We start from the raw sequence: 23,222 nt of genomic DNA, 5'->3' as shown, positions 1-23,222 counted from the left end.
TCCTTTTATTTTCTTTCTTTTTTTTTTTTTTTCCTTCCTGATCACATTCTGCAAAGATGGTATACTTACCTCAGGTTTACTGGACAAGACAAAAATGGTTCCCATTTTCACAATACCTCACAACATGACAGTTACTTTCTCCCCGCCGGGAGCCTCAGCGGAGCGGTCGGTGCAAGCGGCAGCTCTTGGGGCCTGCACTTTGGTCAGCGGAGCATTGTCGCGCCGGCTGCGTCGGGGAGAAATTGCAGCAAGCAGGGGCATTGGCTCCCTTTTGGTCTTAGGTGTCCTTTTCATAGTGGAAAAAATGCATTGGTCCAAGCGCCTGTCCAGGAGCATCCCCTGCGCCTCCAGGCCGTAATCCTGGACACACGGATGACATGCCTGTGGTGGCTATGCATCTCCCTCCCAGCGCCCCTCTGGGCTGTCATCACAGCATGGTGGCCGAGCCCTTGGTGGTGTCTGCACAAGACAGGGTCCAGCACGGTGCTGCCCGGCCCCTGCCGGTTGTTAGGTGGGCAGCAGGGCAGCCGCCGGGGTGGCCGCTCACAGAATCCTGCTGTTCAAAATGGGCCGTCACCTTGTGGAGGATCAGGCCCAGCTGCCCCACTGCGCCCCAGTGGCCAGGTGCCAGCCCTCTGCCAGTCCCCTCGGAGCTCTCGGCTGTACTGCCCTGCAGCTCTTGGGTGCACCACAGCACGCTGTGTGGAGGAGAAGTCTTCCTCTTGTTAGGTGACGGTAACTGACGGTAACTGCTCTTAGTGAAGTTCGAGGGCCAAAGTGCTCTTCCCACTGGTGGCTTCAGGGGCTGCGGCAGCTTTGGGGGCGAGAGTGGTACCTTACAGTTTGCCAGAGCAGGTTTCAAAAGGGACAAACAGCAGTGTTGCTGGAAAACGGTGGGTGGATGGCTTTTTTCTGACAGTGGTGGCTTTTCACACTGAGAGCATGTGAAATTCAGCAACTGCATGACTCTTAGATGATAGTTTTGTGGAAACACCATGGTAAGCAAGACTCCGGAACTATGTGCAGCGCATGTGTGAGGTAATGTTTCCTGACAGATCAGGTAATTCCATGTTAGTGTTTGCATGCACGAATTTTTGTGCTAATCAGTGTTTCTCGGGGAAGTGCACCAGAGGAGTCTGCGAATCATGAGCGAAATGCTACACATGCTTGGTGTTAGCAGAGCTGCGTGCAGAAAGTGTGGGCACTGCATGCATCGCACTTAGGTGCTTTGCTCCCCTTTGTTCTTCCAGTCAGCGTGGCTGAGTATAGGCAGGAGTAGTAGCTGTGGTGCCTGCCCCTACTCTTGAAAACTACAGAAAGTTTTGTGGCATCTTTAAGACAGCCATCAGAACATTGGCTTCTTGGCCCAATAAAAACACAGGCAAGTCAGTGGACTGAAGCTTAGCGTTTTGCCCCATTGGGGTTTATTTGGTTGCAGGGGGATGATAGCCCACCCTGTGGTGTCCTTGTCCCCTGTGGGGCTCCCCACCAAGGCTTGTCTCTGCTGTGTAACCTCTTACGTGGGTCCGTGTCCACTCACAGTTCCATAGGTTTCACTGGAAATCAGTGTAAGCATTAAGGTCCACTCACCTCACCATGGTGGTGAGCGCAAGAAGTGGGCACGGGAATTGGGTTGGAAGTGGCAGCACCAAGTGGCAGCCCTTCATGTGGCAGGGAGACCCATGAGCTCACCACGAATGCTAGGAGTGTTGTCTTCTGCAGTGATGTTCTTAAAAATTATGTGACATACTTGAACATTTTCACAGTAGCACCCAAAACAAAAATACTGCATAGTACCCCTTTTAACCGATGTTAATACACTGTTATTGCAGATGAGATGTAAGATTTCTCCCCTGAATTGCAGATATCATAAAAACTTCCTGTGGATCAGAAATATATGTATATATGTATATATAATATATGTATATATTTCTGATTATACTTTAAAAGTGCTAAATGACTGGCACAACTGCTAAAACCATTTGTGTCAGCTTTCTGTTGATGGTACTTTGATCTTCCCCTCCCACCCATTACTGTAGTGTAGGAGCACCTTGTAATTGGTTTATTTATACTCCCAACATGCTTGTGAAAGAGAAAAATACTGAGTCCCATTTTGATGTCAATGATTTATGCTTGAGTAATTGGACAGCTCTATACTCAGCAAACCACCTGGCCACTGGATTTTTTCCACTATGTTTATTACCATGTTCTCATGTACCTCAGAAATCACTCTCAGTTGCACAGTTCCTGTTCTCATACTTTTTTTTTTTTTTTTTTTTTTTTTGCTTTAACGAGTGTGATGCCATATCAAGTCAGCTATTCTCTCACAATGTGCTCTTTAAGAGGTGTGGATGTTTATATGGTCAGGGGATGCTAGAAAGTGTGGTAGTAGACATGATCAATGTAAACAAAAGTATTTAGAAAGTATGTGAGATTGTTTTTGATGGATAAGACTCTGATACAGTGTAGTCTTGATTACCTTTTAAAAGGTCTTCTCTGTTCAGTGTTGTCATTTTTATTAATAACCCGTTGTTTTGACTAGTTTAAAGATGGTTTTAAGAAAAGTGTTTTGGCAGGATTAGGTATGCTGTATGGACAATAAACTCACCTTGACCTAAATTTGCCTGTCTTGTTTTTATTCATTCATTGTGCAAAAGATGATGTGATTTTGGAGTCTTTTATCTGGATAGATCATGTTAGCAGGCACATAAAATGGGAACTGTTTAATGTTGCAGTCACAGAAGTTTTCTTCTAAAAAAAATGCATTATATGATTGCCTACTGTTTAAGGCAAATTCTGGCTGTTTCTTCCATGAAAAGGTCCAGGTGGATTTAAGGAGAAAAAAGTCCTAAAAATGGTAAATTGCTAGATCAAAACATTCTGTGGAAATTAAGTTGAGGTTGTGGAAAAGTGTTCATAAGTACATGGAGTGCACATTTTTGCAACTAATTTAAATTTTATTTAAATATGCAGTTATTTGATGTACTTTAAAGGCTACTGCAACATTCTGTAGTTTTTCTTTGTATAAGCTTTGGGTAAAAAGTGAGGGAAAGAGAGGGGGTTTTGTGGTGAAACCGGTGGGAAGAAACCATGCACTAAGTCTTCTTTAGCCTTTGACCAGGTAGCAAGACAAACCCTCTCTTGTCTCTCCCATTTTCATCACAGCTCATGCTGGTGAGGTCAACCTTACTGTAGGTTGACCAACTTCATGCGTGACATGTTTGGCCTGCCCTTAGTCTCTCTTGCTCCACAACACTGTAAACAGGCACTGCCAAGACTGCCCGGTCTCTGGTGTAGGTGAAATTCTCCACTGCCATCAAGTAGCAGTGTGCTCATTTCTAATGAATTTCAGGCTTTTGGGTGCCCTTCAGGAGAGCAAAGAGGCACTGAATAATGAAGAGGTATTTGGGCAGACACTGGAGAAAAATACCATCATGAAATGAATAATGCTACAGACAAAAATAGATAAGTGAAACGAAAGAAAAGTGAAGAGGAAAATGAAAGCAAGATGTATTGAACAGGGAGAAGGAAAATACTCAAAGGGAAAACACGTTGCAAAAATGAAGAAACATGACATATATATATGGGGGGAAGGGGGTAATATGTTTCTTCATATGTATATTCATATATATATATATATGAACAAATAGAAGAAAAAATCATGGATGGGATAGGAAATATGATGGAAATTGTGAGGTATGAGTCAGGAGATAGAGCCCCTTCTAGTCATGATCACACAAATGAGAGCTGTGGTTTACAGCAAGGTCTTTTAAATCTTCCATGGAAATTGACCTGTGAGTCTTCATTTCACAGGTTATCTGCACCAAAGATTTTAATGCATAATGAGTCCTTGTGTTCCTCTGGTACCACTTTAACATCACCAACAATCTGCAGCATTTTTTGGGCCTAACTAAGGGCCAAAGAACTGGAACATGTGAGAGTTGTTCTTACACCTTCCATTTGTGTTTTAAAGCTCAAAGAGCCTGGCCTAATTACAGGTCTTGTCAGATTAATTTTTTTCCCGCTGTAGTGTCACCAGTAGTCCTCCTGAAACTTAAGGTATGTGCTTTGCAGCTTTGTGTTTTAGAGGTTTTACTAAAATTAGATCTAGCAAAGAAGAGATTTTCTGTTGTAGATTAAATAAATGTATGTTTTCAAAATTAGTGGATGTAGTGTGCAGAAGCTAAACTGAAAATAATTGGAAAAAAGCCTGTTCCTGTTCTTTAAAGAAAGCGGTCTGAATGCTGAGAAGCCACACACAATAGGGTTAAGTTCCATTATGTGGCCTGTGAAACTATTTTGTATTGTCATCTTCCTACCATCTGCAAACAATATCTGCCCATCATGATCCTATATGTTATATAAGGATAGCCTGAGGATTTTAAGGAGGGACCACAAAGCAAAAGCCTGCTTTAAAACAACTGCATGCTGGACTGACTTTTATGTTTAATAAATAAATAAAAAAAAATTAATTTGTCCATGAACTATGGAGCCACTTTTTGTTCTGTGCTGCTCTAAAGAAGCAAAAAGCCCTACAAATCTAATGCAACCAGTACAAACGGAATGAAATTCTATCCCTGCTAAAGACAGTGAGAACTCCACTGTTGACTTTTAAAAGGTTCAATAATTTTCCCACTAGCCTCAGTTCATTCTGAGTTGTCATGAGTCCATCTTTCTCAATACAGAGTTAACCCCTGGGCATTTCAATGGTGCTTTATCCTATTAAAATAAACACATATGACTGTCTAGGTCACTGAACCTCACTGTCAGCAGTCAGAGGCCATCAGCCATTATACTTTGTCTAGAAGGATGCACAGAATGTCTCCACACTGTATAAATTACAGTAATTTTCAAACCTACTGCAAATCAAATGTTTTTTGGGGAAAGAGCAGGAGAGATGAAGAGCATGAAATGCTGTATCAAGCTCATGGACTGCTTAATAACAATCTAGATAACAAGATAGAAAATGTGCATTTTAATCTTATGTTTCACAGGGAAGAAACAGGCCAGGCAAGAGTATGGCCTTACTTATGCAGGTGACTGTTGCTGATACAGGTTTGCAACAGTCTACAATTACTTGCAGCCATAAACATAAAGCAGTTGCATTCAGTTTTTACAGAAATTATACTAGAGCCTTCTCTGCACTGCTTTGCAAGTCACAGCCAGCCAGCTGGCACTAAGAGAAAGAGGCTATGCTCTAGTTCTTTGCCCCCCACAGCACACTGAATCATTTCTCCCAATTAAGGGAAAGTTTATTTTAAAAAGACTGGGGATCCCTTTAGATCTTTCGAGAAAGTTGGCTGCACCACACTTACTTTGTACATCCTTGAAATATTTTAAAAAACAACAACAACAAACAAACAAAAAATCTTCCATTTTTCTTAATGTCATGTTATATTTAAAAGGATTCCCAAAGGTGGTTTACATTTCAGCTGTGTGTGGTTGCAGGGGCACAGGTACCACAATATTTTTGCACTAAAACCAGGGGAAATCAGTGAAAATTGTGGGTATCTTATTACAGACACATGCAAGGGAGAACATCAGGGCACTGTTCAGCATAGGCTTCAGGTGCACTCTGTGGCTTCTGACTGTTCAGAGCTGAGTGGGGAATAGTAGTTCTCAGTAGCAGACACATTAAACCTAGACCTGGTAACTTAAAACATGAAGATGAGTAAAGCTGAGGTATTTATAATGAGGTAAGAGCTCTACATGCAATATGCTTGGCAAGAGGGGCTGTTCTGTGTTCTGCTGCAACCTGCTAGAGAGAGAGAAAGGAGTTGATGGGCAGCACAGTAAAAGGGAAAAACATCTGTCTGCTTAAATGGCTGTCCTGTAGAAATTATGTGGTGATAGCTCCATATTAATATTGATTCTTCTCTAAAAATAAACTGGGATGTTATTTGAGCTTTTCCAAAACATAACATGCAGAAACTACGAGAAGCATTAGGACAGGGCAGTGAAGGAGAGAGAGAGAAAGATCAACCCACCGGCCACGTTTGGAGCTACAGTCGCTCAGATTATTCAGTAACTCTTCTTAGAGCAAGACCTCTGTTTTGTCTAGCTGGAAAGTAACAAGCATCCATCTCTGAAGAGCAACAGATTGACCTTTTTGATGATTAGGGTTTTTCAGCACTCGAACAAAACTGTGAGCGGGACATAACCAGCTGGAGGATAAGGAATGAATCAGGACTATTACTCAGCACTCCCAAACAAAAGTAGTTTCCCTCAATTTTTCCAGCTTCCTCAAGTTTCTTTGGATTTGCTGCTCACATATGGCAAAGTATTGATCTTTCTGGAGTGCCCTGAGAGTATAATGCGTTTCCCCAGTTTTAGGCATTAAGGTTTGGCCTCCCGTCATAGAAACCTGCAACAGTAATTTGTAAAATCTGGATGTGATTCTCCTTGATGGCTAGCAGCACTGGAGCAAACGATTAAATATGTATTAAATATTATATTAAATATTAAATATATGTATTAAATCTGAGTGACATGCAGAACTCGAACGGGAACCTGACTTGGGCTGGGGTTAAAATCGAAAGGTGCATATTTCACGGGGGCCGCTAGATGTCAGTAACGTAACTCTCACAACTGCAGCTCCGTGGAGCTCCTGGAGGAGATGCCGGGCGCTTCACAGCCTTTCGGAAATCAAAATGTTTCACTGAAACTTCTCGCTTACCTTACAGCTCGCCTGAAGGTCCTCATCCTCATCACCCAGAAGGCGTGCAAGTGTAACCTGAACTTTCACACTTCAGGGTTTGTGCAAATTGGCCTGGAGTGCTGTTGCAGGAGCACTGGATGTTTTCTGTTCAGCGGGACAGCCACATGGGGCTGGCTCTGCTCCCTGTTTGCAGCTGGTATATATCACTGAAAGCCATCTGAAAAATAATTAAACACTTTCCTGAAGTTACTTTGCCATGAAAGCAATTAAGGTAGTTGCAGAAAAGGTATTACACAAGCATATTCTCCAGCCTGACAAATTTAAGAACTGGTGAGAGCACAATCTGTGTGCTAGGATTTGACCAAGTCATGAATTTCTTCACGCCAGCATGTCCTTGAGAATTGTATTATGGAGCAAGAGGGGTGGGGGAGGAAAGAATTCTGCAGAAGTTCAGTCTCGGTTTCTCCTGGGCTGGTGAACTTGTCAGAGCAGGAAGGAAGATCAGCTCCTGAAATGATAAGTGGTCTGCAGAGAATACCGCCCAGATGATGACTTCAATTTTGCATATTTTAATTGCTAGCTCTTCTTCCAAGGAGACAAGTTTTCCTGGCCTGCTGATATTGTCTGATGTTAGTGATGTGCAATCCATGTGATAAAGACTTTAATACACAGTCAACATTTTTCAAAACTGATTTTTTTATCAGAATATTTCCCGTTTGAAATTTTTCAATTTCCAGCACCACAAAATATTTTTCTTCCTAAGAAGAGTTCCTCGAAATACTGTTACTCATTTGAGGAGTTTCTTTGTTTGTGTTAGCAGTTATGCTTTATAGACACTTTGTTTCAGTGGGTCAATTTAAAACATGGGGTCATGATCACAGGTTGACATGATGTGCTACAGCAAATAAATTACTGAAGAGGAAGAAAAGACAAATAAGGTTAAAACACTCGGAAAAAAATATATATATGTGTGCATGCTATGAAGATGAAGAAGACAAGAGCAAAGATAAGAGTATTAAACAATGATAAAAGGAAACATTATCTAGTAGCCAAGCCATGAGGCTGTAAGTCAGAAGTCTCATGCTTTTCGAGCTGTTTTCTCACAAGTCCAGGCTATGGAACTTCAGACAAAGTCTCTTAAAACTTTGCCTGAAGAGCTGTCACTTTTGCCAAGGGACCCGTACCAAAACATGCATTTATAAGATGATAGATGATAACAGTGTTGACTCACATTTGTTTCTTGTACTTTTAAAACATGCTTGAAACACAGCTGGGGGCTTACCATCGTAGCAAAACGCAATTGTTTTTTAATGGTGTTACAATAGAAATAGGTCAGAGCTGAGTCATTTGGCACTGGATCACGTAAAGGCTAGACATGTCACTAATTTCACCCATTTAAAATGTCAGTTCTGAGGCACTACAGAAAAACAAGGTTATGCCACAGTACTAAAGGAAGATAAAAGGGGAATGAAATAGACCCAGTGCGGTACTAAACATTTAATTTATTGTGTGGTTTTAAAATGCTAGAAAATGGAAGAATTATGCTTTAGTCTTTATTTATTTATTTATTTATTTATTGGGTGGGGGGTTAAGACACAAATTGGTTTCAAAGTTAGGTCAGATGTCTGGGCAACCCAGAAAAATTTCTCCAATAACTGATTTTTAGATAAAATTTATTTCTTTCTGTTGTGAAATCCTAAAGCAAATACACTCAGCTCTCTGACCAACTAATATTTTGGTTAATTAGATCATCTGTAAACCATAAAACTTCAGCTTTCTGAGGTGAAAAGGATGATCTGTGGTTGCTTCTTCTGTAACTTTGTCCATTTTACCAGCAGTTAGGTCATTGCTCATTGCTTATTATAAATCATCCTCAGCCAAATGATTAAAATAGTAATGTTAAATACTATTTTCTCAGTCCTTTTGTGTTATTATAATTTCTTGGGTGTTTGTGTTCACCCTTAGGTGACTTCTCCACTTCTTTCCTTGCATTTGGAAACCATAAAATACACATTACCTGTTATCCTACCCTATATCAATAACAGAGACACGATTTGACCAAATTTTTATGGTTAATTTCCCAAAATGACAGCAATTTAAAATCCTTACTATTTCTGGCTAGTAGGACCTTTCCTGGGGAGAATATCTTATTTCTGTGTTAATAAAACCATCTTCTATGTAGTGTTGTTGCAGTTTGCCAAAATGTATGTGTATTTTTTCATGATTTTTCTTTTTCAAAAACAGGAGGTAAGGAAGGAATGACAAAACAAACTTCTATTTTTCTAAGACTTCTTTTCTTTTGCTTTGCCCATCCATACTAGGAAAAGTGAAAGTCAGAATGGCAAATCCTAGCAACAGAAGAAAGAATCCCTTTACTCACACAGGGAGCAATGCATAGGCAACAAGAATGTCAACTACAAAATGAAGATGCATCTTCCCACAAATGCTGTCAATTGGCCCAGAAAGAATACCACTAGGCAACAGAGCTGATTTATTTTATCTAGATCAGATGTCAGTTTTAAGTCTGCAAACACCACTGTGATACAGGGTGTGGGTGAGATGTTGGTAGGTAGGTGGATGGCAATGTTCAGTTTAGTTTTGCTCTTCTCTCTGCCCCTCTTCCCAGTTCCTCTTCTCTGCTATTTCTCAAGAATGATGGTGGCTGTGGAGCAAAAGTGGTTTCCATCCAACAAATCAATCTGCAACAGTCTTAATATGAAATTCATCCAAGATTCTGGATCCCAAAATTTTATTCCACCAATCTCCCATCTAGATCCCAGGCACTGAAGTGATTTGGGTAAATAGGGCCTGAAGAAGATCACAATCTCTCTCATTTTTCAGAAAATGTAGGGAGGCTTTGGACTGCATGAAAAGAAAGCAAGGACAGCAGTTTGAGGAAGGTGATTCTCTCCCTCTTCTCTGCTCTTATGAACCCCCACCTGGAGTACTGCGTCCAGCTCTGGGACCCCCAGCACAAGAAGAACATGGACATGTTGGAGTGAGTCCAGAGGAAGGCCGTGAGGATGATCAAAGGGCTGGAGCACCTCTCCTGTGAAGACAGGAGGGTTGGAGTTGTTCATCCTGAAGAAGGCTCCAGAGAGACCTTATAATGGTCTTCTGGTGCCTAAAGGGGACCTATATGAAAGATGGAGAGGGACTCTGTAGCAGGAAGTGTAGTAATAGGACAAGGGGTAGGAGTTTTAAACTAAAAGAGGGTAGATTTAGATTAAATATTTGGGAGGAAATTCTTCACTCAGAGGGTGGTGAGGCACCGGAAGAGGTTGCGCAGAGAAGCTGTAGATGTGCCATCCCTGGAAGTGTTCAACTCCAGGCTGAATGGGTCTTTGAGCAGCCTGGTCTAGTGGAAGGTGTCCCTGCCTATGGCAGGGTGGTTGGAACTGGATGATCTTTAGGGTCTCTTCCAACCCAAACTATTCTACGAGTTGTACCACACAAGGCCAGCTTGGCCCCAGTTGTTGTGGAAGTCTACAAACGTGCCTATATCACCCACTGCTTTGCCTTGTGAACTGCCGGTCTGGAACAGTTGCTTTGAAACCAGTCCTCTCTCTGCTGATGATCATTGAGGAAACATGATTTGGCTTCCAAGACTTTCAACCAAAACTTGTACCAAAGCATAGTTTACCCACTACTGATACTATGAGCAAAGTCCTGTTGTTGAATAGTGTTCTTATTTTAGTTGATAGAACGAGTCTGAACATCAGCAAATACTGCGTCTTTTGAAACCTAGTAAACTTAGTCAAGCCTCTTGTCCTAGAATCATGAGATTATGTGAAAATCAGTGTTTAAGATGAAAGCTACCTGATTATAATTGTAAAGTAAGAATATGTGCCTTGAGACCTTAGAAGATGTTTCAGACTGTATATGTCTTCAATTTAATTGTTAAGGCGATTTGTTAAGAAGAAATATTCTACATCTGCAGCATTTTAAGGACTGGTTGGCACAGCCCACATCTCCACTAGATGATGTACCTGCTGCCTGTAAAGCAGCCGTTCTCCCCAAACACACTTTCTTCTGCCAAACACAGGTTGAACCTGCATCTATCCCCACAGTCCCTGCCAAACATTAAGGTGATGAATGCGCTGGGGCTTCCAATGCGTTCCAAGAGGTGGAAAAAGCTCATGGCTGAGGCACGAAACTGTGCCTCGGTGGCACTTCTCCTTGCGGTGGGTTGCAATGGAGGCACAGAAGTTTTTAAGGAAAGAAAGTTTGTATAGGAAGTGTGGTTTTTTTTTGGGGGGGGGGGGGGGGGGGTTGTTTATTGATTGATTGAAGGGGTGTGTTATATTTATTGATTGATTGACAGATTTAGTGAAACGAGCCGAAGGCTTCCCTCAGGAGCCACCTTCCCGTACCGCGAATCTCAGCGGGGCGAGCCGATAACGGCCGCCAACCACCGCCGGTGTCATGAGGAGGAGGAGGAGGAGCAATGGCGGCTGCCGCCCCGTGACGTCACCGCCGGGCGCCGCAGTGCGGGCCCCGGTAGCCGGCGTCGTGGTCGTGGTCCGTCATGGTTCGCTTCGGGCTGACCGTCGTCCGGCAGTGAGTACCGCCGCGCCGCCTCCTCCTCTTCTCCCTTCAGGGAAACAAAGCCTTCGTCTCCGCCGCCAGCCCTTCTCCGTGCGGGAGCTCCGTCAGCCCCACGGCCCTCACCTGCAGCCGGGGTGGGGGTGGGGGGTGCGGTGACGGTGCCCCCCCGAGCCCCGCCGGGGACTGTGCGGCGCTGCCGGGGCTGTGCTGGGCCCGGAGGTGCTGCTAGCGCCGGCTGGGCATGGCAGGCTGGCGGAGTGGGCTTTGCTTAAGGCAGGCTGTGTCAGGGTGGTTCAGTATCGACCGAGTACGGTGTTACACGTAAATTTAGTACGGGCTATTTATGAGCTCTTAGGTCTTGTGACCGTCCTCCTGCCAGAAGTTCTCTGGTGGGGTGAAAAGTTCGTTTAAGAAGGGTAGGCTAACATTTCTGCTGTGAAATGTTAAAGAACTGGCATTTGTGGCTTCTTCAAAATCACTAAGGCAAGCTTCTCTTTCAGGCTATCGTGGATATTGACAGAGACCAGTGGTTAACGGGACTAAGCAGCTCCAGCTCCCTCCAAATGAAAGTCAACTTAATTTAAGTTAGCAGTTAGCAAGCTAGCTCCAGCTCCCTCCAACTGACAGTAGTTAGCTGTTTAACTTTATGAAAACCAAACTTTCTTTTCATCTTCAGCATAATATGGCTTAATACTTGATTAGGGCAATTGGAGCAACAATTTCCTTTTTCTAATTTTCCTCTTAAAAAGAGTTATTTTTCCCTTCCGGACCTATACCCCATGACTCGGTGCTCTAATTGCAGCCTTACTTTCACATAATTTAGAAAGCACGAAAGCCTGAAACAGTTTGTTAAACTTGAGATCTTCAGGTGGGACTGTAGGAGGCACTTCAGAAAGATACAAGTCATTCATCAGGAAATGGGTTGGTGTTGACTTAGGCTGTGCTTGTGTACGCTGTGCTAAATTAGTGCTACTTGGAAATCTGCAGATGCTGCTGTTCCCCACCCCCAAGTTGATGACCAGCAGGATGGACTCCATCCACCCTGATGCATTTTCCTCAGGAGGCTGAAAACAGCTGTCAGGGTGTGGATAGAGTCTGAGGAATTAAATTGTTGCCCTGGGCACAGGGATGTTTAAAGTGTGCTGTAAAATAGTGTTCTCTCTTAAAATGCTTGCTTTCTGTGATTGGTTATCTATTTGGGGCTCATCTTAAGGACTTCTGCCCAGCGGTGTTGATAGCTATTTAAAAAGTAAGCAGCACGTTTGGCCCTCAGTACTGCAAAAACTTAAGCATGTGACATTTCAGTCAGGTGAGGCGTCTCAACAAAGCATGCTTAAATTTATTCATGTTAAGTTTTTCCTACGGAATATATCGTCACATGGTTTTAGTTGTTCTTCTCTTGCAATATCCCCAGTTACGGTTTTCAAGATTAAATATTCTAATTTTGAAAGCAGGTTATGTTCATTCTAGTAGTTCTTCTACAGCTCTGGCGTCTTATGCTGTGCTTCTTCAAGGTGTGCAGGCTGCTCTGCCATCGACTTTGATAATTGCTTGAATTGGCTTCCCTCTAAAGCACAGGGGTTCAGCTGAGTGGTAAATGCCTCTCTTAAGAGGATTACAGAGTCCTCCTACTTCTCTCTCTCCAATATGACACTGTAATAGATAAATTATGCTGCATTTATGATGAATTTAAGAGATTGTTTTCCTTCTCTTTGTTCCAGGTAGGTTTGTCTTAGTAAATATTGATGGTGTGATTGAGGCTGATTACTTGAAAATTGTTTTGTTCTAGGGTAAAATCTTCAAACACATCTGTTTTTGAAAGGAGGCTGTGCTGTACTGTGCTGTATGTCGCTTTTGATATTCAGACTCTTCTTCTCCCTTTTGTTTATAATATAATAATGTTATTGAACTTTGACTAAATTATTGAGTCACTTTTTTGTCTAATGTCTTTCAGTGGAGAAACAAGATACAACAAAGACAAGATACTGCAAGGTTAGTGTCAGTTATTCTACTAGCTTCTTGGAGATTGAGAACTACTCTTCCCTACAAAACGAAAAATCCCATGATCAACTGCTAAATATTATTACAGAATAAAATTGAATACCTTAGGCTATTAAAATATTTTTATTTGTAGATGGGAATATTAGCTTGATAACTGTAGAAGACTACAAAGATTCCAAGACAGTCTCTGCAGAGTGCCACCGAATAGTGGTTCTTTTCTGGTATTGACAAGAGTGTTATATTTCCTTTTGCCAAAGAAGAAAAAAAAAGTTACCTGTAATTGAATGAAGTGGTAGCAGCACCTGTTAAGGATGCCAGAATGTCACAGACTACTGTCTTAAGTCTCAGTAGTTAGTATCAAGCCTGAGAAAAGGGCTTATGGGACTCGCATGAGTAGCAAGAGCAGCAGCTCTGATGAAGAAGCAGCTAGGTGCACCTTCATGCAACGACTGGAATTAGTAAGGAACCACAGAGGCAGGAATAAGGGTCATGTTGTAAAGGATGTTATTGCCTCGAGGTGGTAATCTGTCACCTGCAAGGAAAAAATAAAAGTGAAGATTGCTTAAATGTGCTTGAATTGTTCAGTCCCAGCTCTTTCTATGACGACAGTTTTTAGAAAAAGCATTTAATTAGTGCTGGCTGACTCAAAGACCCAGAACTGAAAACCGTGAGCTGTTTGGATGCCTGTTGTAGGAAAACTGAGGCTTACAGCTACAAAGAACCTTGGAGGCTTTTACTCTGAGTAAATATATTTTATTCAGTGCTATGTGCTGTGAAGAAGAATTGTGCTTCTGGATTTTCCTACCTCTATTTTGACATTACAACTTAAAGTAGGCAATACAAGCGTGGACACAACAATTTCTTACAGGTTTGTCCCTCTACCACAGTTCTGGGTGTATGAGTCAGCCAGCACAAAGGAGCACACCTTTGTCATTAACGTTGGGTCACCAAAGTGCTTGTTCTCTCAGCACTGTCCTAGTGCTCTGTGGCCAGGTAGCTTCAGACTATTCTACCTGAAAACCATTTTTGTAAGGGTTACTTTTCAGCTAGATTTGTTAAATCAACACACTTGCTATGCAGCTGTATGAGTGTTAGTGTCAGTATGCAAGGTGGAGCAGGGGAGAGGAAGAGGCCACAACAGACTGTGTTTACATCAGTTCTAAAATTCTTGTGAAACTGTGTCTTTGGCAAAGAGTGTGTGCAGCTTTCCACATTACACAGAATCCCATCTTGTTGCATCATTTCTTCAGGGCATTGTCGATATTAGGGAATGGGGAGGAACCGCCATTTCATATTTGTTAGGACTTGCCTCTCCTGATGTGCGTGTTTTTCCATGTGTGTATTTTAGTATCAACAGCTGTATCTCAATTGTATTGTCTGTTTTTTCTTATTTACAATGGACAAACATTTTCAGTTTTAATTTCACTTGAGACTGACTCCTCTAGCAAGGAGCCTATCAGAGCCTACTCTAAAAAGGACAAGTGATTTGAAATGACTACTCATGTTTAGAAAGTGTAGGCCTCTGTCTTATGTTTAAAAGTTTTTTTTAAAAAAAAATTCTTATACGAATACCTTAATTTCAATATAATCAGTAAATGATCCTTCTGCCTTTCTAGTGTGTGCTCCCTTTCTTTATACTGTGTAACTAAGTTTAAGAAAGACCAGAGGAATAGTCACTTTTACAAACGGTTGACTCTGCTGAAGGAGACGCTTTTTATAATGACTGAGCAGATTCTCTCTGCCATGTTTGCTAAGCTGATAAATGATTTTAAATTTACTTGTCTTAATGTTGATGGGTTTTTGTTTTGTAGGTCAAGGAGTAGATGAGCCACTCTCTGTAACTGGTTTCAAACAAGCAGATGCTGCTGGTTTATTTCTCAGTAATGTAAAATTTACTCATGTCTTTTCAAGTGACCTCCTTCGAGCAAAGCAGGCAAGTGCTTCTTGAGGCTACTGAATATAAATATTAGCTTCAGATTTTAGTGTTTGTTATTGATGATACAAAAATAATACAGTGAAGGAAGGCCAAAGGCTATTTTAATAGATTTAAAACTGAAGTTTGAGTTGTGTAGAATTCCAGAAGGCCTCTGTGAATAAGGAACTTCAGTGCAAACAGCACATTGTTGAAGGCCAGCTTGCAAGATGACATGTAGTGTTTTTCTTATGGATTTTCCGTTATTTTGTGTGTACATACTCTTGTTAAAAGTGATGGGGATTCAGAGGTAACAGAGACCAAAGTTGTTTTTTTTCTTTGAAGAAACAAAGCAAGTTGCTGTTTGCACTGTCTTATGCATTGTAACTACTTGTGTTTTTTTGAGAAAGGCAGACCAATAAAGGCAAGATCAAGTCTTGCTGTAAAGTCAGTACAAGAACCATTAAATGTACAGAGCTGTTGGATTTTGGCAGGAATGTAATACCATACCTCTCATCTTATGCACTATTTTTAATAGATTATTTTATAAAATAGATTATTTAAAGAGGAAACAATGTTAGTAACTGAGTGGGTTTACGTGTGGCTTTGTATACAAGATTACAAAATGTTCAAAAAAGTTAGGGAAACAGAACTTTTATATGTAAAGGTGTCGAGCTGCTAGCTGTTCTAGGAAGGTCACATCTCCTATGGGAGTCCTATCCTTAATTCTGTTTCCTGTTACTGATTCTGTGATTTCAGGAGACATAAGGCTTCACATGATTGAAACTAAGAAATCTATGATAGCCCTAGTTTCTTGCTTTTTCCTCAGTTGTACTGCTACAAAAATCTTTGAAGCCTTGTAAACCAGATCAACAAAATCTAGGTTAAAATTTCTTCATTTTAACACAGATCATCTTGCTCATCTGTTTTTGCAGCACATAAACTTGTGAGACCAGTGACTCATAGGCTTGTAGCAGCATAACTTAGGCAGAAAACAAACTAGAGAGGTAGGGAGGAGTGCAATAATTAAATATTTATAAAATGCATAATAATGGCATCTTTTATTAGAGAAAGCCTTTTCCATGAGAAGCGTTCGCGCACTTCTAAAGTAGAAAGCAGACCTGAATTTGTCCTTTGCATAAGAGCAACATGTTTTGCCATTCTTTTGAAAAGCTATGCAGACTTTGCAGAAGCTTTTCCAAAGACGTGAAGAGAGCTTCAATTTCTATTCGCTTATAACTCCCTTTTTTGGCAGCTGCAGATCTATGAAGGGTGCCCTTTACTACACTGTCACTTCATTGCTCAAGTATGAGAGGAATGTACAAGTTCCTTCGAAAAAGGGGTGGGGGTGGGGGAACACTCAAGCCTGAGCAGGGTAGGAGAAATTGGGGATGTATGCAAAGAGAATTGTACTAGCTGGGCAGGGATTTTGAGCACTAAAAGAGATGCACAGTGAACAGGTATAGGGCAGGCAGAGAGAGAGGGAGAGGCTTTGCAGAGGAGCATGTTTGACAGAATTAGCCTAGTAGGGAGGGGTCAAAGACTAGCTCCAGAAATCAGCAGTGTGGAAGAGAGCAGACAGACCTGGAATGTGAAAATATGAAACTCAAGACATCCAGACATTATTAAAAGCAAACTGAGCCCTTTGGGTTTTCTCTCTCTCTTTTTGGCCATGCTGTCAAAAAGCAGGTGAGTATAATCTGTTTTTTTTGAGTGTATAATCCAGTGTGCGTCTCTTTCCTGAGCATCAAGACTGACACTTCTGTATATTGCCAGCAAACACCCTCCTTCCTCTTAAGTGCTTCAAGAGTATTTGATTTCTGAGGTGTATTAAGTAGCCATTTGCCAGAAAGTGATTTCATTCAATAGATGTTATATTGTTGGCAGTTGGAGTAACTGATCAGTTTTTAGGAATGGGCTGCTTGCAAGCATGACCCACATACTACAAGTATGTGTTGGCATGATTGCTTTGTGAATGGCAGTATACTCAAGAGGAGATGTGGCTTTTATCCCAATAAATCGTGCTGCTGATGTGCGTCTAGCTGCCCACCTTTCATGGGTGCTAAGTGTCTCCAGTTGTTATGGACTTTAAATTGGGAAAGAACTTCCAGAAGATTGCATCATTTCTGCCTTTTATGGCATGACACAGGCCATATATGCAATTCTGACAGACGCTATTAGCTGGAAAACTTTTAATCTTGTGTACTTGGGTTTTTGGGTACTATTAATGCAATTCACTTAGACTGTGGTTTTGTAAGATGGTTTAGGTGTTGATGTGACTGTATATTCATTTTTTAGACTGCTGCCACAATTATAGGAAAAAATAAGTTTTGCAAAGATTTGGAAATCAAGTATGATGCAAGACTTCGAGAGAGAGTAAGTGCCAAAAGAGTTTGTTTTAATATTGAACAATTTGAAAATGCAACTTAATGCTGATCTTGACTTATTAAATAGTAGATTTAACAGTGGAGAGCACTATATGATGTGTACTTAATAATTAAGAACTGTTTTTTTTTTTTTTACATTGGGTACTATAAATAGTTTGCCTGACTGCAGAATTCTGAAGCAAAGCCAAAATCTAGTGGTAGTGCTGTAACTGTGGTGTTCTGGTGATTTCAGTATTGAATGACTTGCATGTGGAGGGAACTACCTTAAATGTAATAAAAAGCTTAGCTATACATTCTAGCCCCATATATAAAATGTTAGAGGTGTTCCTTTTGCCTCCCTTCTCTAGCCTGATGGCACAACCTGATGTTTTTTTAATGTTTATACCTTTTCATTTGCATGAAGACTATTGGAAAACTTTCTGCTGGTCTTGGAACCATCTGCTATACTGATTAGCCCCTTTACCTAATTACAGGCATAATAGTACCTCCTGTCTGTTTTTAACTATGTCTTGATCAGAATAAACTTAAATGCTGGCTGTTTCTGCTAGTATGAGTCACCCTTCAGATGCTACACTGACTGTGTCAGCTGAATTTTAAATACTGAAATGCTACAAAAGCAAAAATTGGGACTGCATATTGCCTGCAGGCAAGTAAGTGTTTAAAGAGCAGAACTTGATTGTAGCATTTCCCATTTTGATCTCTGACAGAAACTTTGGTTCACCCCCTGAAATCAGCAAGTGATATGCCTCTCAGTCTTCTTTAATTGCTTAACCACCGGGTGTTTTCGAAAATATCATGGGTTGTGATACAGTTTTACAAAGAATAATCTTAATTTTGTTACTTTTTTTTCCCTTTCATGGTGTTTGTATTGATGTACGGAAATGCCAATATGGTTTCTGCAAGCCACAAATTGTAAGGCACTGCTCTGGATAACTGAAATTAAGTTTGAATAGCATGAGAAGAAACTTAAGCTTAAAGGAACAAATGTCATTGATCCTATTAAGAAAGCTTTATTATCTTGTGCCTTGCTTTCATGGGAGAAGTCTGGAAAAATCTTTTAAGATTAGGATTTACGTTTTAGTAGTTTCAGAGCTTTTATTTCTTCACATCTTAATGTTATTAAATTGCAAGTTTCCCTTTAGAGAAGGGAACTGAGAGTAGACTTGTTTCAGTACACTTAAATTCCTAAGACTGTAATAAATTATTATGGCTGCAAATTCCATGTCCACAGCATAGAAGTCAAAGTGTCAGTAATAAGCACATATTTGTTTTACAGTTGTCAGTGTCTGGATCTATGGAACATGGGTAACTGAGAGTTTGGCAGTACAGCACAAGTCCTTAATTTCTCAGAATACTCATAACTGTACTGTTTTCACTGTCTTCAGTCCTTCTAAGAAAGGACCAAAGCTTTCTGCCTGAATGTATTTTTCATCTGTTAGTGGTAGTGAGGTATTAATCTTTAGTGGGAGAAGTATTAATCTGTGTTGCCACTGTTAAGAGATGTACTTTGGAAATATTTTCAAAGTAAAAAATGGTAGTAGACATCCACATGTATATCCTTTAAAATATATTAGAGATGATAAATATTAATTTATAATGTGACTACTAGTGGTCCAGAATGACTAGTTGGTATATATGGGTTCTTTTTTGCTGTTTCTCATATGGGCCTTGCATTTGGAGGTCTCAGGAATAAGTGTGTCGTTGAAGATCATTAATTGCATGTTCTGAGTCCATTAGCATATGTTCTTAAGATCATTTTCTCCTTCCTTGTTTTCTAAAAACTCTGTCCACAGCAGTAATGTGTGCCCTGAAAAAATAAAAATAAAAAACTTTGTTTTTTAAAATGGATTAATTCTGTCTTGTGACAGTTACAGAATTCTGTAGATAAAAATATATTTTGCTTGTGAAAAATAATTCCTTGTAGTATTTTTGCAAGTGAAAAGTAAATGGAGTTTATCCTCCTGTGAACAGCTATGTACAGGGGTATTTGCAGTGCAACCTCAGTTATGAAGACATGAATTTTGTATACTGAGTGTCAAGAATATAAGAAAAGAATCTCTAGTCAAAGATCAGGCTGAAAATAGTGTTTTGAATGGTAGCCCTTTAAATGAGATGCTACTCTTAATGTATTTCTCTACCCAATGTATATATACTTCTAACCTAAATAGCAGATATAAAGATACCTTTTCCCCCAATGTTGGGATTAAATGTAAAAAGTAGTTAAACCCGCACATTACACTTGAGAATCTAGAAAACAAAGCTGGTGGGAGATGTTTGCGTTGGAAGTGATAGTGAAGACGTTACCTTGCTAAACCTAGTCTTTGTAACTTGCCTCTTACAGAAATATGGTGTTGCAGAAGGAAGGCCTTTGACTGACCTCAAGGCTATGGCAAAGGCTGCTGGAGAACAATGTCCTGCATTCACACCTTCTGGAGGAGAAACGCTAGATGAAGTATGGTATTTATGTATTTGTGGCCTGGTTTCTAGGCTATTTCATTAGTGCAGATACAGCTATTGCTTACTTAGGAACATCTTACTGAAAGTTTAGTCTAACCAAAGGACTTTTTCCAACCATTTTTCCAAGCTAAAAACACCACTTGACCTAATGGTTGTCCATTAGGGAGTCTCTTTAGAAGTAAAATATTCATTCTGAGATTGACTCTTCATTAAGCTCTCATATGCAGAAGGATGGTGGCAGTTGCTCTCAACCTTGGCTTTGAAGGGCAGAGCAGCTTTCACAGCGTTCACTAACTTACCTGTGCTTTCAGAGTCTTGTCTGTGATAAATGTTTATATTTTATCTGAAGTAGTTGTATCTGTGTTTCCTGAAAGCTAAAATCTCTTGCATTCTTCACAATTTACTCTTCTGACCTTTATTTTCTTTTTAGGTAAGAGAACGTGCAAAGGATTTTTTTGAATTTCTATGTCAGCTAGCAGTTGAAGTGGAACAGAAAGAGCGAGAGATGCATGGTGCAGCAAGCAGAAGCTCAGGAACATCTGAAGAACAGTCAGTTTTCCCTTGGACAAATCACTGCAGTCAGCCAGGACTTAGCTCTGATAACGGTGGAGCTTCTAAAATATTAGATGCCAATATCTTAGTGGTGAGTCATGGAGCCTACATGAGGAACTGGATTGGTTATTTTGTTTCAGATCTCAAGTGTACTTTACCAGCAAACTTAACAAAGTCTCAGTTGTCTTCTGTCAGTCCCAATACAGGAGTTAGTCACTTCATTATAAATCTTCAGAATGGAAGTAGGTTAGAACCTGAAATCAGGTGTGTGTGTCTTAATCAAGACTCTCACTTGGTGGATGTGGGAGCTGAATGTGTAGCTCAGAAAGTGTTTTAAGAGTTTTTATAGGGGGGAGTGGTTTTCAGTCACCATTATACGAAGCTTGGGAAAGGTATTTATATTGACTGGAGTTATTGGCACTAAACTGCAAGATTGAAGACACGCAACTGCCTACCATCTTAAAATAACATTCAGTTTGCATGCTCCTAGTACATCTATAAGTTGGTGCTGGAGAAACAACACATGTTCTTTATGGACAGTAACATCCAGTCACTTGCATGCCTACTCCTACAGTGAATATTTTTAAAAACTGTTTTTTGTTAGTCTGTAAATACTTTAGTTATCTTCAGGTAAAGCAGTTGGGGCAGGGGAGAGTAACGGTACCTAAAAAAAATGAACTATACTGTATTCTTGTTTTATTACAAAATGCTATATTGTAGTATTAACACTTGTTATTTTGAAGTAATTTTTTTGAATGCAATAGTATAACTTAAAAAGGGGTATTGCCTAGTGGAAAAGGTTGGTACAGAGTCAGATGACGTGCTCCTGGTTCTGATACTAAATAACTGTGAGACTCTGGGCAAACCTCTTCTCCATTTTCCCAACAGGGATGATGATATACCTACCTCGCAGGAGTGTTTTGTAAGAAAATGTTAGTGTGGTTGAGACCTCTGTTGCAGAGCACTGTACACAAACATAAAGTACTTATTTTTAACTGTAAGCAGAATGAGGAACCTCATGCGCACATAGTTGAAATGATGGCCTCTATTCCAAAAAACAACCTTATTAATATGGTAAACTGTACCTGACTGGAATCCTGTTGTCCGTTGCAGTCATACACTTAATGGATGAATATTTTTGCCTAGAATTAGGCAAGTTTGATTGCTTGATTGTTGATGACTGATTGCATATAGCTGATGTTAGTGCTGCATACCTTCCCCACTGGGGTGTTTGTAGCGTTACTGTGGAAGCTTATCTGATTTGTGTTATTTATAATCTACACATACCTTTTCTTCATTTGCGTATTTAAGCCTGTAAAAATGAATTAAAGGCTCCTGAACAGAACTCCATTTTTTTGTATTTACTTTGAAATAAAAGTTCTTGTTAATAATACTCTGTGAAGCCTTGCTCAGATAATATAGCTTCTGTTTTTTTCTGAAAAACTCCAGGCTACTTTTTTAATAATGAAATAAAGCACTTGTTTACTCATGAAGAGCTGATGGATTAGTGCTAACCTAACTCTTCACAAGAAAAAAACACTGTTAAAATGGTAGGGATACACTTTAAACTACTTGCAACTGTATGAAATTAACTGTTTGACTGAAGTTTTAATTTTGTGTATTTTTTTTAATGTGCTGTCGTGTACTTTAACCAATTTGGCTCCTTTGTCTTGAAGCAGACACTTGAATTTTAAGGAGCAAAGAGAGGTTGCCATTGTATACTTAGTATGTATACTAAAATGCTGTCGTGCTGAAAACCAACAACAGAACTGTTTAATCTGACTCTCATGACTACTTTGCTTCTTACATTCCTGTGACTGTGGTTCAATAGGTAAGTGGTCTTGATTCCTATGTGAACACTGAATAGGGGTCTGCTTCTGTTCTATGTTGTTTGTCCAATGCTAATACTACTAAAATGTGGAGGATAAAGTGTGAAGTGTTCTGCCTTGTGATAATCAGAGTTAGTGTTGTATGGCAGAGTTCTCCAAAAACCTCGAAACGAACCTAGGGCTTTTACTTACAGTAGGATTTGTTTATCTAGTAAATGATGATGAAACCAGCTAGCTGCTGCTGTGTCTGACAGCTAAACCACAGAGAGGAAAAGCAGTGTGCCTGATATGTGAAAATGGGTACTAGCAACACTTGTCAGCCAGGATTAGCCTTTTGTCCTGTAAGGCATTACATAATAAGAAGAACCGGACTCTTAAAGTTGGGTTGGTAAACTTAAATCAGAGGTGCATATTGAACTTCTGCATTGGTAAACCTTGTTGCTGATTGATCAACTGCTTTCTTTTATTTATAGGTAGAGAGGAAAACCTCTTCCTTATGGCTCTTATTTTCCAATTTGAGGCAGTTCATAAGTGTACAAGTATATCTGGGCACAGTTTTATGAGTAAGGTTGTTCCAGCAAAAAAGAAACCTTCATAATATATGATCCTGGAAAACTTAAGGTTTCTCAATAACACAAAAAAAAGCTTTAGTCAAAATGACTTTTATATAAGCAGTCTTTGTTCAAAACAAAGGTGTTCTTAAGTGTTTGGTTTCAGTGTTATTCAGAAGTAAAATTTTTTTGAATTCAGATTGTCACAGTAAAATGTTTAGAAAATAAATATTTTTTTTTCCCAGAAAGCCAGCCAACTGGAAAAACACTTGGTTACCTAGCCATTATTGAGATTATACATGAATACCACCTGAATGGTAAACTTGT

General features: G+C 40.2%; 2 protein-coding genes across 3 annotated transcripts in view; both read left to right on the top strand.

Annotated features, from left to right (window-relative positions):
• CCND2 (cyclin D2) overlaps positions 1-2,619 on the top strand; it is a 42,231-nt gene extending 39,612 nt beyond the window's left edge. The window contains exon 6 of the mRNA XM_066977338.1: positions 1-2,619. This exon is cut by the window's left edge and continues 2,247 nt beyond it. The gene's annotated coding sequence lies outside the window, so the exon portion shown is untranslated.
• An 8,361-nt stretch (positions 2,620-10,980) lies between these two features.
• On the top strand, positions 10,981-21,908 carry TIGAR (TP53 induced glycolysis regulatory phosphatase). Of its 2 annotated transcripts, XM_048079965.2 has the most exons (6): positions 10,992-11,218; positions 13,161-13,198; positions 15,019-15,140; positions 17,418-17,495; positions 19,848-19,958; positions 20,394-21,908. In XM_048079965.2, exons 1-6 carry the CDS (start codon positions 11,187-11,189, stop codon positions 20,850-20,852), a joined length of 840 nt encoding a protein of 279 aa, XP_047935922.2. In that variant the 5' UTR covers positions 10,992-11,186; the 3' UTR covers positions 20,853-21,908. The 2 variants fall into 2 exon arrangements, with proteins under 2 accessions (XP_047935924.2, XP_047935922.2); XM_048079967.2 differs by lacking the exon at positions 17,418-17,495 and having other exon boundaries at positions 10,981-11,218.
• Positions 21,909-23,222: the final 1,314 nt, after the last annotated feature.

This window comes from Anser cygnoides, chromosome 1 (genome assembly GCF_040182565.1).
Source record: "Anser cygnoides isolate HZ-2024a breed goose chromosome 1, Taihu_goose_T2T_genome, whole genome shotgun sequence".
Taxonomy (NCBI): Eukaryota; Metazoa; Chordata; class Aves; order Anseriformes; family Anatidae; genus Anser; species Anser cygnoides.
The sequence above is the reverse complement of the archived record's forward strand: the minus strand, read 5'-3'. Positions and strand labels throughout refer to the sequence as shown.

What these genes read in the sequence shown, in the direction of transcription:
- TIGAR (XM_048079965.2), top strand. Translation starts at nt 11,187, where the DNA reads ATGGTTCGCTTCGGGCTGACCGTCGTCCGGCA. An exon ending in CAAAGACAAGATACTGCAAG is followed by an intron (nt 13,199 to 15,018) that starts GTTAGTGTCAGT and finishes TTTGTTTTGTAG; the next exon opens with GTCAAGGAGTAGATGAGCCA. An exon ending in ACCTCCTTCGAGCAAAGCAG is followed by an intron (nt 15,141 to 17,417) that starts GCAAGTGCTTCT and finishes TTCATTTTTTAG; the next exon opens with ACTGCTGCCACAATTATAGG.